This window comes from Oncorhynchus clarkii, chromosome 4, assembly GCF_045791955.1.
Source record: "Oncorhynchus clarkii lewisi isolate Uvic-CL-2024 chromosome 4, UVic_Ocla_1.0, whole genome shotgun sequence".
NCBI lineage: Eukaryota > Metazoa > Chordata > Actinopteri > Salmoniformes > Salmonidae > Oncorhynchus > Oncorhynchus clarkii.
Window position 1 is genome coordinate 31807125 of NC_092150.1, and position 15075 is coordinate 31822199.

At 41.6% G+C, this 15075-nt stretch overlaps 1 protein-coding gene across 8 annotated transcripts; it reads right to left on the reverse strand.

Annotated features, from left to right (window-relative positions):
• Window positions 1-246: 246 nt before the first annotated feature.
• On the reverse strand, window positions 247-14666 carry LOC139406725 (ubiquitin carboxyl-terminal hydrolase isozyme L5-like). Of its 8 annotated transcripts, none has more exons than XM_071149687.1 (13): window positions 14373-14666; window positions 13786-13902; window positions 13631-13689; window positions 13251-13314; window positions 13044-13149; window positions 12309-12434; window positions 11796-11857; window positions 11443-11573; window positions 10584-10647; window positions 10328-10430; window positions 9225-9338; window positions 9000-9098; window positions 247-1149 (listed from the first exon to the last, which is right to left on the reverse strand). In XM_071149687.1, the coding sequence occupies exons 4-13, from the start codon at window positions 13277-13279 to the stop codon at window positions 1105-1107; spliced, it is 879 nt and encodes a 292-aa protein (XP_071005788.1). In that variant the 5' UTR covers window positions 13280-13314; window positions 13631-13689; window positions 13786-13902; window positions 14373-14666; the 3' UTR covers window positions 247-1104. The 8 variants fall into 8 exon arrangements, with proteins under 8 accessions (XP_071005788.1, XP_071005787.1, XP_071005786.1 ...); XM_071149686.1 differs by having other exon boundaries at window positions 13810-13902; window positions 14373-14645; XM_071149685.1 differs by having other exon boundaries at window positions 13631-13902; window positions 14373-14661.
• Window positions 14667-15075: the final 409 nt, after the last annotated feature.

The following is a 15075-nucleotide window of genomic DNA, read 5'->3' on the forward strand; positions in this document are numbered from 1 at the left end:
TCTAAAGCATTTTAACTTGGTGTGGTGGTACGTTCATTTAAGACCAGTGATGGAAAAAGTACCCAATTGTCAAACTTGAGTAAAAGTAAAAGATACCTTAATAGAAAATGACTAACCCAGTCAAATTATGCTTGAGTAAAGTCAAACTATTTGGTTTTAAATATACTGAAGTAAATGTAGTTAATATATTTAAGTATCAAAAAGTAAAACAATGGTTTAAATTTCCTTATGTTAAGCAAACCAGACTACACAATTGTTTTTTTAATTTACACAAAGCCAGTGTCACATTCCAACACTCAGACATAATTTACAAATAAAGCATGTGTTTAGTGAGTCCCCCAGAGCACAGGCAGTAAGGATGACCAGGATGTTCTCTGGATAAGTGTATGAAATTGACCATTTTACAATCCTGCTAAGCATTCAAAATGACACCCAAAAGTACTTTTTGGTGTCAAGAGAAAATGTATGGAGTAAAAAGTACATCATTTTTTTTAGAAATGTAGTTGTCAAAAATATAAATAGTAAAGTACAGATACCCCAAAAACAACTTTAGTATTTTTACACCACTGTTTAAGACAGAGTGGCACTTTTTTATCTAAAGATAGGGGGCGCTTATATTTGTCATGTTTCAAACGTGCACACCGATGGTTAAGTCGGTATTGACGGCGACTCTGGAGCAATTAGGGTTAAGTGTCTTGCTCAAGGGCAGATTGAATCCCTGAACTGACTAGGTAAATCTGTCAAACTAGCAACCTTTCAGTTACTGGCCCAATGGTCTAACCGCTAGGCTACCCAACAACTATTAAAAATGACACACTTGACCATGTAGGCCACAATGATGAAATGCATTTAACAATAAAACTACAGCATGTTCGAACATCTAAACATTTTTATTATGAAAATAAGACAAGCCCATTTAAACATATCTTTCCAGGCATGCATTACAGCTGAAGGGTAGACCTGGGTGGGACAGTGAACACAGTTCTCTGTCCCACCACATGTGCTCATGTCTGGCGGGGGGGGTTCACAGGATACAATTGTGGGGAGAGGGTCCATGGCCTTTCACATGAATAAGATGACTGACAAGTGCGTGTGTTTGTGGGGTCACTTTGCTTCCTGGACTTTTTTGGCACTCTGCTTCTCTTTTGCCTGGGGAGCAGAACACACAAATACATTAAATAGTTTAGCACCAGTGAGCAGGTGTCTATGATAGGTTAATACTACCCTCTAGTGGGCATCAGTTGTATATGAAGAACTACACTCAAATTAGTTCAGAACAGGGGTTGGAATGGTAATTATTTACCGTTACGGTGTTCTGACCATGGCAGAAAAAAAACATTCTGAACCGGTACGAACCAAAAAAAAAAAAAGGTTAATATTTTACCTTTTGGCTCATTTTTATTTACCTGTGAAATCAACATTGTTTTTACATTTCGCTCATTAAAATGCACTCCACCAATTAGCACAAAAGCTTACTGTGAAACAGGTAAGATAGTTGTTTAGATGTTTGATTGGTGAGAAAAGCGCAGGCGTGAGATGCGACTAAAATTTCATGGGTGGGGAGAGAGCGAGAGAGGGGGTGGACATTGAGGGGGCTTGGCATGAAGCACTGATCATCATGGACTGAATTGGAAAGTGTTTAGACTAATACAAACACAACTTCACCAAATCACATACCAGACATGAGGAATATTTTTGGAACTAAAGATGACATTACCAGTTCTCAAGACTGGATTGGTGCCATGAAAATAACCTCTCCCTCAATGTCAACAAAACAAAGTTGATAGTTGACTACAGGATATAGAGGGAGCACCCACCCCCCCCCCCCCCCACACACACATACACAGACAGGACCGCGGTGGAGATGTGCACGCCAAGGACCTTGAAGCTTTTGACCGAGGGCCTGAAAGGGTCTCACCACACCGACACTGTGGTGAAGGTAGAGCAACAGCGCCTCTTCAACCTCAGGCAGCTGAAGAAATTAGGTATGGTCCCTAATACCCGGTGTTAAAGGAAGCCCAAGTAGATCCTTAATCCAATCCAATGTCTGATCACTCTGCTAGCAGATAGAAGGTAAAGGTGCATCAGAGCCAGGAACAAGACACTGAGAAACAGCTATCACCAGGCTATCAGACTGTTGAACAGCCATCACTAACCAGCTACCTGCCCAGTACTCTGCCCTACACCTTTTGTATTTATTAGGGATCACCACTAGCTGTCGCCAAGGCAGCAGCTACTCCTCCTGGGATCCAAACACATTAAGGCACTTACATTACACATAAAACCACATAACAGTATTACACATCTACACTACAATACACATGTGTAGAGTGTGTGTGCAAGCGTCTGTGTGCGTGTATTTCTCTTCACAGTCCCTGCTGTTCCATGAGGTGTATTTATTAGTCGGATTCTACGACTTGCATCAGTTACCTGATCATTGACTACAGCTCAGTGTTCAACACCATAGCGCCCTCAAAGCTCTCCACTAAGCTAAGGACTCTGGGACTAAACACCTCTCTCCAACTGGATTCAGGACTTCCTGATGGGCCACCACAAGGTGGTGAGGGTAGGTAACAACACATCTGCCATGCTGATCCTCAACATGGGGGCCCCTCAAGGGTGCGTGCTCAGTCCCCTCCTGTACACCCATAACCGCACGGCCAGGCATGACTCAAACACCATCATTAAGTTTGACGACACAACAGCTGTATCCCTGATCATGGAAAATGATGAGACAGCCTATAGGGAGGTCAGAGACCTGGCCGTGTGGTGCCAGGATAACAACCTCTCCCTCAACGTGATCAAGACAAAGGAGATGATTGTGGACTACAGGAAAAGGAGGACCAAGCACAGCCCCATTCTCAGCAACAGGACTGTAGTGAGCAGGTTGAGAGCTTCAAGTTCCTTTGTGTCCACATCAAACTATCATGGTCCAAACACAAAGACAGATGTGAAGAGGGCACGAAAAAGCCTATTCCCCAGATCCTCAAAAAGACCTACAGCTGCACCAGAGCGCATCCTGACTGGTTGCATCACTGCCGGGTATGTCAGAGGGAGGCCCTAAAAATTGTCAGACTCCAGCCACCCTAGTCATAGACTGTACTCTCGGCTACCGCACGGCAAGTGGTACCAGAGCACCAAGTCTATGTCCAAAAGGCTTCTTAACAGCTGTGTGCACACTACCCAGACTATTTGCATTGTCGTCGTCGTCCCCCACCCACTCTTAACGCTGCTGCTAATCTGGTTATTATCTATGCATAGTTACTTTAATAACTCAACCTAGCCTCCCAGGTGGCGCAGTGGGCTAGGGCACTGCATCGCTAGCTGTGCCACCAGACTCTGGGTTCGCGCTCTGTCGCAGCCGGCCGCGACTGGGAGGTCCGTGGGGCGACGCACAATTGGCCTAGCGTCGGCCGGGTTAGGGAGGGTTTGGCCGGTAGGGATATCCTTGTCTCATCGTGCACCAGTGACTCCTGTGGCGGGCCGGGCGCAGTGCACGGTAACCAAGGTTGCCAGGTGCACGGTGTTTCCTCCGACACATTGGTGCGGCTGGCTTCCGGGTTGGATGCGCGCTGTGTTAAGAAGCAGTGCGGCTTGGTTGGGTTGTGTTTCGGAGGACGCATGACCTTAGTCTCTCCCGATGCCCGTACGGGAGTTGTAGCGATGAGACAAGATAGTAACTACTAATAATTGGATACTACAAAATTGGGGCGAAAAAATATAATACCCCAACCTACATATTTCCTCAATTACCTCGACTAACCTGTGCCCGCGCACATCGACTCTGTACCGGTACCCCCTGTATATACTGATACTGTTATTTTACTGCTACTCTTTAATGATGTTATTTTTATTACTTAACACTTATTTTTCTTAAAACTGCATTGTTGGTCAAGGGCTTGAAAGTAAGCATTTCACTGTAAGGATTACAGCAGGATTACTATTGCAACACATCATCAGTATGGTAAAACTAACCTGTCTCACGACGGTCTAATCCCGGCTCACGTTCCCTATTAGTGGATGAACAATCCAACGCTTGGTGAATTGTACACCGACACCGGTTGTATTCGGTGCAAGTGGCAAATTAAATGTGATTTGATGTGGAATAGTTCCATGTAGTCATGGCTCTATGCTGTACTGTGTGCCTCCCATAGTCTGTTCTTTACTTGGGGATTGTAAAGAAACCTCTGGTGGCATATCTTCTTGGGTATGCATGGGTGTCCGAGCTGTGTGCTAGTTGTTTAAACAGACACCTCGGTGCATTCAGCATGTCATCACTTCTTACAAAAAACAAGTAGTGATGAAATCAACATCTCCTCCAATTTGAGCCATGAGAGATTTACATGCATATTATTAATGTTAGCTCTCCGTGTACATTTAAAGGCAAGCTGTGCTGCCCTGTTCGGAGCCTATTGTAACTTTCAAAGGTCCCTCTGTGGCACCTGACCACACGATTGAACAGTAATCCTGGTGAGAAAATTAGGACCTGTTGGACCTGTCTTGTTGATATTGTTGTTAAGAAGCTTTATTATGGACGGACTTCTTCCCATCCTAGCTACTGTTGTATCAACCTGTGGTGGTCAGTGCCGTTTAAGATGAGGGCTTACTATTTTTTCTCTTTCTTCACAAGCATAGCCTTATATCTATTACAGCGTACTGGATAACAGCCATTCATATTCCATACACCCAGTTCAATGCAACAGCGAAATGATAATCAAATTTCCCCTATGCCCATCATGAGGTTGCTACAACCTAGCCTATGAAAGTTTACAACGTAAAGTTTACACAGGTTGAGAGACTAATTTGAAGTGACAGACAGTGAGATTCAATACCGCCTCGCAGTCTTGCCTGCATCTAGCTGATATAGGGTGTAATCATCAGTCCAACAGTTGCAAACAAATTCAGGTATGTGGATCCCCATTTTGTTCCTTTTAAGAAACATTTGATCAGAAATCGGCAAAAAGAATACACCCTTGATCACACTTAAAAACAGAGTTCACTCATAACAGCCACGTTGTATTCCTTTTCTTCCCTTGTGGACTTTAGTGCACAACAAATCAGCTGTATGTGACCAGGCAACAACAAAGAATTCCAAGACAAACCTCTACAAACAGCCTATATCGTTGTCACCATATTAGCTAAACTAACTTCATAGTCAGCATAGCTAATAGAACGTGTTAGTCAACCCGCTACAATCATGGAGAAACAGTGTACCGTCGGTAATTAGTTATACCGGTAGGCCCCGGTGGCAATAAATTAGTAATACCAAAAGCTTACCTTGGAAGAGTTCCAGTGTTGTGTTAGATAGCTAACATAGCTAGTTTAGCCTATTCAAACAGAGGGATGCCATCTACATTTGCTAGGTAAGTGAAACAAAACAAATTAGAAATATCAATTTCTCTTGCTTCTCCTTCATTTTGGAAGAATCACATATTTTTCAAAACTGTTAAACTATTGTCTCTCTCAGTCAACTAAACACCACATTGTATACAGTGCAGTGCTAGCTAGCTGTAGCTCATGCTTCCAGTACTAGGTAAATTCTCTAATCCTTTAATTGGCCGGACAAACATGTCAGTTCATGCTGTAGAGCTCTGATAGGCTGGAGAACTTCCGGAGGACGTCCTCCAGCCTGTCATAATTACTGTGTAAGTCTATGAAGGGGGTGAGAACCGTGAGCCTCCTAGGTTTTGTATTGAAGTCAATGTACCCAGGGGAGGACGGAAGCTAGGTGTCCTCCGGCTACACCATGGTGCTACCCTACAGAGTACTGTTGAGGCTACTGTAGATCTTTGCAAAATAGTGTGAATTAAATCAGTCATTTGGTGACGTGATTATATTTAGAATAGTTATCTAAAAAAAAGTACAACTTTGAATGTTTTAGAACTTATGAAATTTACTGAGGATGGTCCTCCCCTTCCTCAGAGGAGCCTCCATAATACCATTATTTACATGGTTTTGACCATGACAGTTTACAATCCAGGGTAACTCCAAGCAGTTTAGTCACCTCTACTTGCTCAATTTCCACATTATTCATTACAAAATTTAGTTGAAATATTTAGGACTAACTTATTCCTTGCCACCCATTCTGAAACTAACTGCAGCTTCTTGTTAAGTGTGGCAGTCATTTCAGCCACTGTAGTAACTGGCATGTATAGTGCCGAGTCAGCCGCATACATAGACACTCTGGCTTTACTTAAAAACATGTCATTAGTAATGTTTGAAAAAAATAAAGGGCCTAGACAGCTGCTATGGGGAATTCCTGATTCTACCTGGATTATGTTGGAGGCTTTCAATAAAGAACACACTGTTCTGGTAGACAGGTAACTCTTTATCCACAATATAGCAGGGGGTGTAAATTCATAACGCATTAAGTTTTTCAAGCAGCAGACTTTGGTCGATAATGTCAAAAGCTGCACTGAATCATAACAAAACTCCCCACAATATTTTTAGCATCAATCCCTCTCAGCCAGTCAGTCATTTGTGTAAGTGCCCTGCTTGATGAATGTCCTTCCCTATAAGCGTGCTGAAAGTCGGTTTAAAGTAAACTAACATTGTATCTGGTCAAACAATTATTTCCCAAGTTTTTACTAAGGGTTGGTAGCAAGCTGATTGGTCAGCTATTTGAGCCAGTTAAGGGGGCTTTACTATTCTTGGGTAGCAGAATGACTTTTGCTTCCCTCCAGGCCTGAGGGGCACACACTTTCTAGTAGGCTTAGATTGAAGATATGGCAAATAGGAGTGGCAATATCATCTGCTATTATCCTCAGTAATTCTCCATAGACAACTCATTTTTCACCGCTTCCACAACCACTTCACAGAATTCAAAATTACAATGCTTGTCTTTCATGATTTGATCAGTTATACTTGGATGTGTAGTGTCAGTGTTTGTTGCTGGCATGTCATGATTAAGTTTGAGACGAATGCCATATATGAGAGACATTGAACACTGGTCACTTCACATACTGTTCTTTACTTACTGTGTAGGTATGTACAGTGGGGCAAAAAAGTATTTAGTCAGCCACCAATTGTGCAAGTTCTCCCACTTAAAAAGATGAGAGGCCTGTAATTTTCATCAGAGGTACACTTCAACTATGACAGACAAAATGAGAAAAGAAAATCCAGAAAAATCACATTGTAGGATTTTTTATGAATTTATTTGCAAATTATGGTGGAAAATAAGTATTTGGTCACCTACAAACAAGCAAGATTTCTGGCTCTCACAGACCTGTAACTTCTTCTTTAAGAGGCTCCTCTGTCCTCCACTCATTACCTGTATTAATGGCACCTGTTTGAACTTGTAATCAGTATAAAAGACACCTGTCCACAACCTCAAACAGTCACACTCCAAACTCCACTATGGCCAAGACCAAAGAGCTGTCAAAGGACACCAGAAACAAAATTGTAGACCTGCACCAGGCTGGGAAGACTGAATCTGCAATAGGTAAGCAGCTTGGTTTGAAGAAATCAACTGTCGGAGCAATTTTTAGAAAATGGAAGACATACAAGACCACTGATAATCTCCCTCGATCTGGGGCTCCACGCAAGATCTCACCCCGTGGGGTCAAAATGATCACAAGAACGGTGAGCAAAGATCCCAGAACCACACGGGGGGACCTAGTGAATGACCTGCAGAGAGCTGGGACCAAAGTAACAAAGCCTACCATCAGTAACACACTACGCCGCCAGGGACTCAAATCCTGCAGTGCCAGACGTGTCCCCCTGCTTAAGCCAGTACATGTCTAGGCCCGTCTGAAGTTTTCTAGAGAGCATTTAGATGATCCAGAAGATTGGGAGAATGGCATATGGTCAGATGAAACCAAAATAGAGCTTTTTGGTAAAAACTCAACTCGTCGTGTTTGGAGGACAAAGAATGCTGAGTTGCATCCAAAGAACACCATACCTACTGTGAAGCATGGGGGAAACATGCTTTGGGGCTGTTTTTCTGCAAAGGGACTGATCCGTGTAAAGGAAAGAATGAATGAGGCCATGTATCGTGAGATTTTGAGTGAAAACCTCCTTCCATCAGCAAGGCCATTGAAGAGGAAACGTGGCTGGGTCTTTTAGCATGACAGTGATCCCAAACACACCGCCCGGGCAACGAAGGAGTGGCTTCGTAAGAAGCATTTCAAGGTCCTGGAGTGGCCTAGCCAGTCTCCAGATCTCAACCCCATAGAAAATCTTTGGAGGGAGTTGGAAGTCCGTGTTGCCCAGCAACAGCCCCAAAACATCACTGCTCTAGAGGAGATCTGCATGGAGGAATGGGCCAAAATACCAGCAACAGTGTGTGAAAACGTTGTGAAGACTTACAGAAAACGTTTGACCTCTGTCATTGCCAACAAAGGGTATATAACAAAGTATTGAGAAGTATTTGGTCAATAACAAAAGTTTATTTTCCACCATAATTTGCAAATAAATTCATTAAAAATCCTACAATGTGAATTTCTGGATTTTTTTCTCATTTTGTCTGTCATAGTTGAAGTGTACCTATGATAAATTACAGGCCTCTCATCTTTTTAAGTGGGAGAACTTGCACAATTGGTGGCTGACTAAATACTTTTTTTGCCCCAATGTATATGCTGTATTCTCAATGTAGGTCATCCTAATATACCTACTACTGTGCATACAATTTTGTTTTACAAATTATATATGGTCTACACACACCATATATTTATCATTCAGGCATTTCTTGATTTGAATTTGCTAGACATTCTGTTGCACTGTTGGAACTAGTAACATAAGCATTTCGCTGCACCTGCTATAATATCTGCAAATCTTTTTATGCAACCAATAAACTTAATTTGAAAATAAAAAGTTTGTTTTGTTCACAGTTCCGTTTCTCTCTCAAAAAAAAAAAGTGTGTTCTTGTTTGGTTTTGCTCCCCTGGTAGAGAACTCAAAATTGTGCATTTAACACAACGGTTTGTAGAGTACCTTCAAATATCATAACATAAAATAATATTATACACCAAATTCACGTTCCTGGCCTCAGCTGTTCCTCACCTTTTCCACCAATGGTATCAACTGCTGGTATTCAGCCAGTGTCTTCAGCAGTTCCATGATGAAGGGTAGGTAGTTGTGCTTTCGTCGGATGTTTTCAATCTACAACAAAAAATATGTACACACACAATGTTCAAGAAAAACATCAAGCGTTATAATATAGTATTGAAATGACTGCATATCTTCTAAAATGCCCATATTATATTATCTGACGGTCAGCGAACACACCTTGTATCGTTGGAGCTTCTGATTCTCCTCATCGATCAGCAGCTGATACTTTGCGATTTCTGATTGGAGTGAGCTGAGGAGGGTGCTGCTCTGGTCTGTGTCCATTGGCTCTTCCTGGAGAAAGAGTGAGACAGAATTTCCATTCGGTCAAATGTCAAACCAGATTTTAGTTTGCCGGACAAATGCGAGATTTACCAGCCATATGAAATAGAAACCCATCTGAATACCACCACGTGTAGGGCAATGTGTTTTGAGGAGTGTCCACTGCCCACTGTAACCGCATGGAAGAGACTGTAGTTAATATGCAAGGAAGATTGTTAGCCAACGAAGTGAATGGTAGCTAGAACAATGCACGTCTCCCTCTGTCCACCAGGCTTGTAAAAATCAGTTTCTGTATAAATGTATATCTCCACTTGTATGTGCCTTCATCCTTTATACAGTTGCTAGTTAACCAGCTAGCTTGATTTGTACTGTTTTGGACATTTTTAAGCTAGCTGCTCAACCAGACTTTAGACTAGAGGAAGAGAAGGAAGCAATATCACTTCATCTAAATACTCCTCCTTGGTGGACATTTCTGTAAATTGTCTTTTAGGGAGATTAATCGAGCAAAACGTCAAAATACCTGAACATTTGTCCCCTGTTTGCATACAGTCATGTCTGTCACAGACTCACTTGTGCCGGGAAACATTGCGGGCACTACCATGATACAGTGTTGCAAGATTGTCAGTGAGAGCGCAAATTCAAGACAAGACAGGCAAAGAAGACAGGCAAGATAGACAAATAACACGAATGAAATACAACCTCCCCGTGCATAGCTAATTTGATTTATAGAGGATATTTATCTCATCCAAATTATTATATGTCGGTTTTTATGTATTTAAATCAGCAAAAACCAGGCAATAACCGGCTAACGGAAATTCTGGGATGACACTAACATTACTTAACACAGATAGGATAGATGTTTCTTTCATCATAAGCAGACATTTTAAAGGACTTGATCAATGGCAGTGACATGGGTGGAAGTCTATTCATGGCCTTGGTGGCAGGTAATTGTATCGTCCAGGCCTGAGGGCTGCACCATGAATAACTGCAACACCACTTACCTCTGTTAGCTGGATCTGCAGTTCAGCTATTTTCCTCTCGTAAATCATCTTCCTGTCGGACACAATGGCCATCAGGTTGAAGCGGATCTCTCCCTCACTGTACCTGATACCAAGGACGGAAGATGCAGTCGTTTTAGATTTTATTTTCTGATAATTGAGTCGGTTAGAAGTTGCGTAGCACAATGAGCAACACAAACAGCAACCATATATGACACTTATTTACCATGGTATATTTACTTGTAAAAAATATATTTACTTCTGTATTCTTTTCTCAATCACTGGCCGAACTGCGTTGATCCAATCGTCCTGGTTGCACACACCTGAAACACAAAACAAGCATAAAGTGTAGATCATGGATCAATCATCACTACTAGATTTATCCACGGGACAATTTTTCTTGAGCGGATGGTCAGGGGGCCAGAACCTAATGACAAATCATTTATAGACTGCAAATTGACCAAGAAGCCCAAACAGATTTCATATTTGACTAAAACAATTTCAAACCTTGCTTAAAATTTGTATACGATGTTGGGGCGGCAGGTAGCCTAGAGTGTTGGGCCAGTAACCGAAAGGTTGCTAGATCAAATCCCTGAGTTGACATGGTAAAAATCTGTCGTTCTGCCCCTGAACAAGGCAGTTAACCCACTGTTCCTAGGACGTCATTGTAAAGAAAAATGTGTTCTTAACGGACTTGCCTAGTTAAATAAACTGTATATTATGTGTAGGAAAACTTTGGAACAGATTCCAAAATTAAGATAATTTGGAGCTGATTTGCTTGTGTTTTTAAAGTATTTTATGTCCAACAATAAAATAAAAACACGCCAGTTGTGGAACCTTTGTGTAGATAATCATCTAGGGTGTTTCTGAAGAATGTGTCAGGTTCAAGACGAGATTAACTGCACTACTGGCCACACAGTCACAATTCACTAGAATTTTTAAACATAAAACACTTAAAAGCTAAAAGTATATAAAACCTAAAAGAATCTGAAACAGCAGCTTATGTCAAATTAACAAAGCTAACCAAAACTGCTACTATGAAAGACTACAAACATTATATGTAGGACAAAACAGCAACTTTATATATCTATAAAGCTAAATATGACCAGTGTGCGTACCGAGGTCGATGGGTCCTTCACGTAGGCCGTCCAGCTCATAGAGCCTGCCGTTGACAGGGACGTAGCTCACAAAGTGGAACGCATCCTCATCCTTTGCAGAAGACTTGGCGTCAAACTCAAACATCTGCTGTCTGAACACAATAAAGACGACAGTTTTAGCTTTCATTAGCAGAGAAACTAACATGGTATTAAAGCCAAAGCCTTTATTCTCTTCATTTTCAGCTCTGTGGGTAATGTCTTATGAAAAACATTCAATCAAAAATGGCAGTTTGTCTACTTAGAGCCAAGCCTTCGATTAATCTAGTGACGTTAGCAGTGATAAACTATCCCGCTGAAATGAAAAGTCAACTCACCTGGCAAAGCTGTTGTGAACTTGTCGAATAACTTCAGAGTTGCTGAGAGCCAGACCTTTCATCTTTATAGGAGAGAGAATATCATCAATGTGTGAGTTTTATGTTGTCTCCTGACTTCAGGGTCTGTTTAATGTCTGCACGATGCATCAATAACGAAGGTGGCTGGGATTTTACTGTGGATGGTTATCCTCCGTTTCTCTCACTCAAAAAAATACAAAGCCACACACATTTCCCGAGCGACACCCCCTTCCCTTACAACTGTTGCATTTTCAAATCCAAACACCACGAGTTCAGACCCCAGAGGGAAGAACTTTTGAGAGAACCAAATCAAGTCTCTCAATGTCTGGGCAAATATTATACCAACAAATTGCCTCCTGTCCAGACCAGTATGTCACAGCTCTTCTTCGCTGTGTACCACATGGGTCACGTCAACCAGGCTAGGTGTTATGCACATCTCAAGGACAAAAAACAGACAGAAACTAAATGCTGCCCCAATAATCAGTATCAACTTACAGCTGCATCAAAGCTGAGTGAAAACTCTCTGAACTCTGTGAGTGTCTCTCCCAACAGCATGTCAGAGTGGGTACAGTTCAGCAGCACGCTCACAATGGCCTGGGTAGCACATGCATTGTTTATCACCTGAAACAGCACACATAGCAGGTTGACAGCAGGTTATTTACATTTATTGTCATGCGTCTTTCCCTAGAGGAAGAACTGAGCAGTTTCCACTGAATGGGCCAGCTGCAAAGGCAATATTGGCTAGATTGTAAAAATTCATGAAAACAAAAATGTGCTTTTTGGTATTAAACTTAAGGTTTGGCATTAGGCTTAGCAGTGTGGTTAAGGGTAGGTTTAAAAATCGTTCTTTATAACTTTGCGGCTGTGCCAGCTAGTGACCACTCTCCAGAGCTGCCTCCAGTACATGAGTCATCTCAATAAATGCCAACCTGCACACACACAGGAGAGACAGGAGAGACATCAAATGAGATCCTGTAATTTTACATTTTAGTCATTAAGCAGACGTTCTTATCCAGAGCAGACTTAGTCAACACACTGAACTTGAAGTTAAAAAAACAACCACATCACAATAATAATGCACAGGTAGACTCTTCGAAATAGCCGCTATCAGCAGAATCTGTGCCAGAAAGAAAAACAAGAGACTTCTGAGAATACTTCAGAGAGCAATTTGGATATGTTCTAACGCTGCAAAACATACAATGAATACAGATGTAAAACCAAACCATGTACCTGCTTGGCAAAGAAGATGTTGTCAAGCCTTGAATCCTGAACGATAGATCCTCCCGGCTCCTCACCTGGTTGCCACTTGAACAGGAAGATCAACCCATGAACTGGTCTTGAAGGAAGAAAGAGAAACCTGGTACCACTGCAATACTATGAACTTGTAAAAGTAAAGAGTTTAGAAGTAAAGAGATTAGGGAATGGGCCATGGCTTACTTGAGGTTTTCAAAATTCTCTGGTTCCATACTCCATATTTCTTCCACCTGAGCTCCTTTACAACCTGGGTTAGTAGAAAGGAGAAAGCTGTGTTAACTACTACATAATTACATAAACTAGGGAAGGGCAAACTGGCCCCTCTTCTGGGATGGGCAAAATGGCCCCTCTTTTGTAGGTCCAAGAACCCCAAAATGTTTTATCAGTCATGGTCTCAACTTACTGTTGAGGTTTATTATAACAGAATACACAAGGTGCAATTTCGAAATTTGGTTGTGCATTAGCAGTCACTAAAGTCAGCAAATGTTTTTTTTAGATTGTCTAGCGGCCAGCTAATTTACCAGTCTAAACTTGTAGTAAGCAAGGTTGAATGAATTACCGACCTGGGTGGGGCCCATTGATTATCAGTTGTCATTAAAAACTGGAAACATTTGCCTCCGCCCTATAGCAAAATGAGTAAAATTGCATTAAATTAGTTATAAAATTGCAAAATCTTCTCCGCCCAATGGCAAAATGTGTAGAATTGCAGGAAATTAACTTTAAAAATGAAATGCATCTTAGCTGTCACGGGGGATATGGATATGCGGCCTCTCACTGCGGCCTCTCATGACGAGTTCCGTTTTTTGTGGCCCCCACCTCCATCAAAGTTGCCCATCTATGACATAATTTAAACCTTTAGTTAGTGGACAGGACTATCCATCTAACGTTAGTTTGCCATTTGAATTTGCAGAGAACTGCACCAACAAGCTGTGTATCCATCGAGTTGATCATATTGAGTACAATATTCAATCGAAAGGCATGCAGTGAAATTTATTTGTCAGTTTCTAAAGGAATGTCAGCTAGCTAAACTAGTAACCGCCGATACATACACACTTAAGTGTTGTGGTAGCATGCTTATTCGCTCTCATAATTATCCCGTAGTGGAATCAACGACGCCACCTGGCTAGCATGTTCGCGGTTTCAGATAACTAGTTGAATCTGGTTCGCAAATATAATCATGAAATTTGCTGGACTGCAAACTAACACCAATCATTTATATGCATAGCCAATGCTGCACAGACTTGACTAGAACTCGTTGGCAATCGAGTAATAGTAGACTAGCTAGTTGACATACAGCACACTCACCAAAACCTTTGATCAATTCTGTGAAAACACCAGGATCACTTTCCATAAGACACCATTCTCCTGCGCTTCCAGACATGACTATGTTATGATTTCAAGAAAGACTGTAGAGCATGTGATTTTACTGCAATCTAATATTCGTAGTGGTTGGTTAGCTTAGCTAGCTACCTAGCTAACAAAATGAATCAATATGTCACGCAAATCGAAGATTTATAAGAACTGGAAACCGCATCAAAGATGTCCGCCCGTTGTTTGCAAGAAAATCTACTCACGTCCGCATACGCCGATTCATGGACCGCCTATATCCGGGTTGTATCCGGTTTATACGGACTAACAGCACACGCGCACAGGGAACCGCACGATCAGAGATGATGTCATCACTTTATACAGAAACAAGGCAGACATTGGATGAATATAAAATGTTAATATCTTCGAACTTGAGTGATTAAAAAATTATCGGCCTCAGCGACAATTATTTAAATAATTCAATTCATGTTTTGCAAGGGTGTGGACAAAACAAGAATCGTAATGATATGGGACATTTTCTGGATGTAATTATGATCTGAGTATTTTTTGCTGGAGTCACCTCTTCACTGTTGACGTTGAGACTGGTGTTTTGCAGGTACTATTTAATAAACCTGCCAGTTGAGGACTTGTGAGGTGTCTATTTATCAAACTAGAAACTCTAATGTACTTGTCCCTTTGC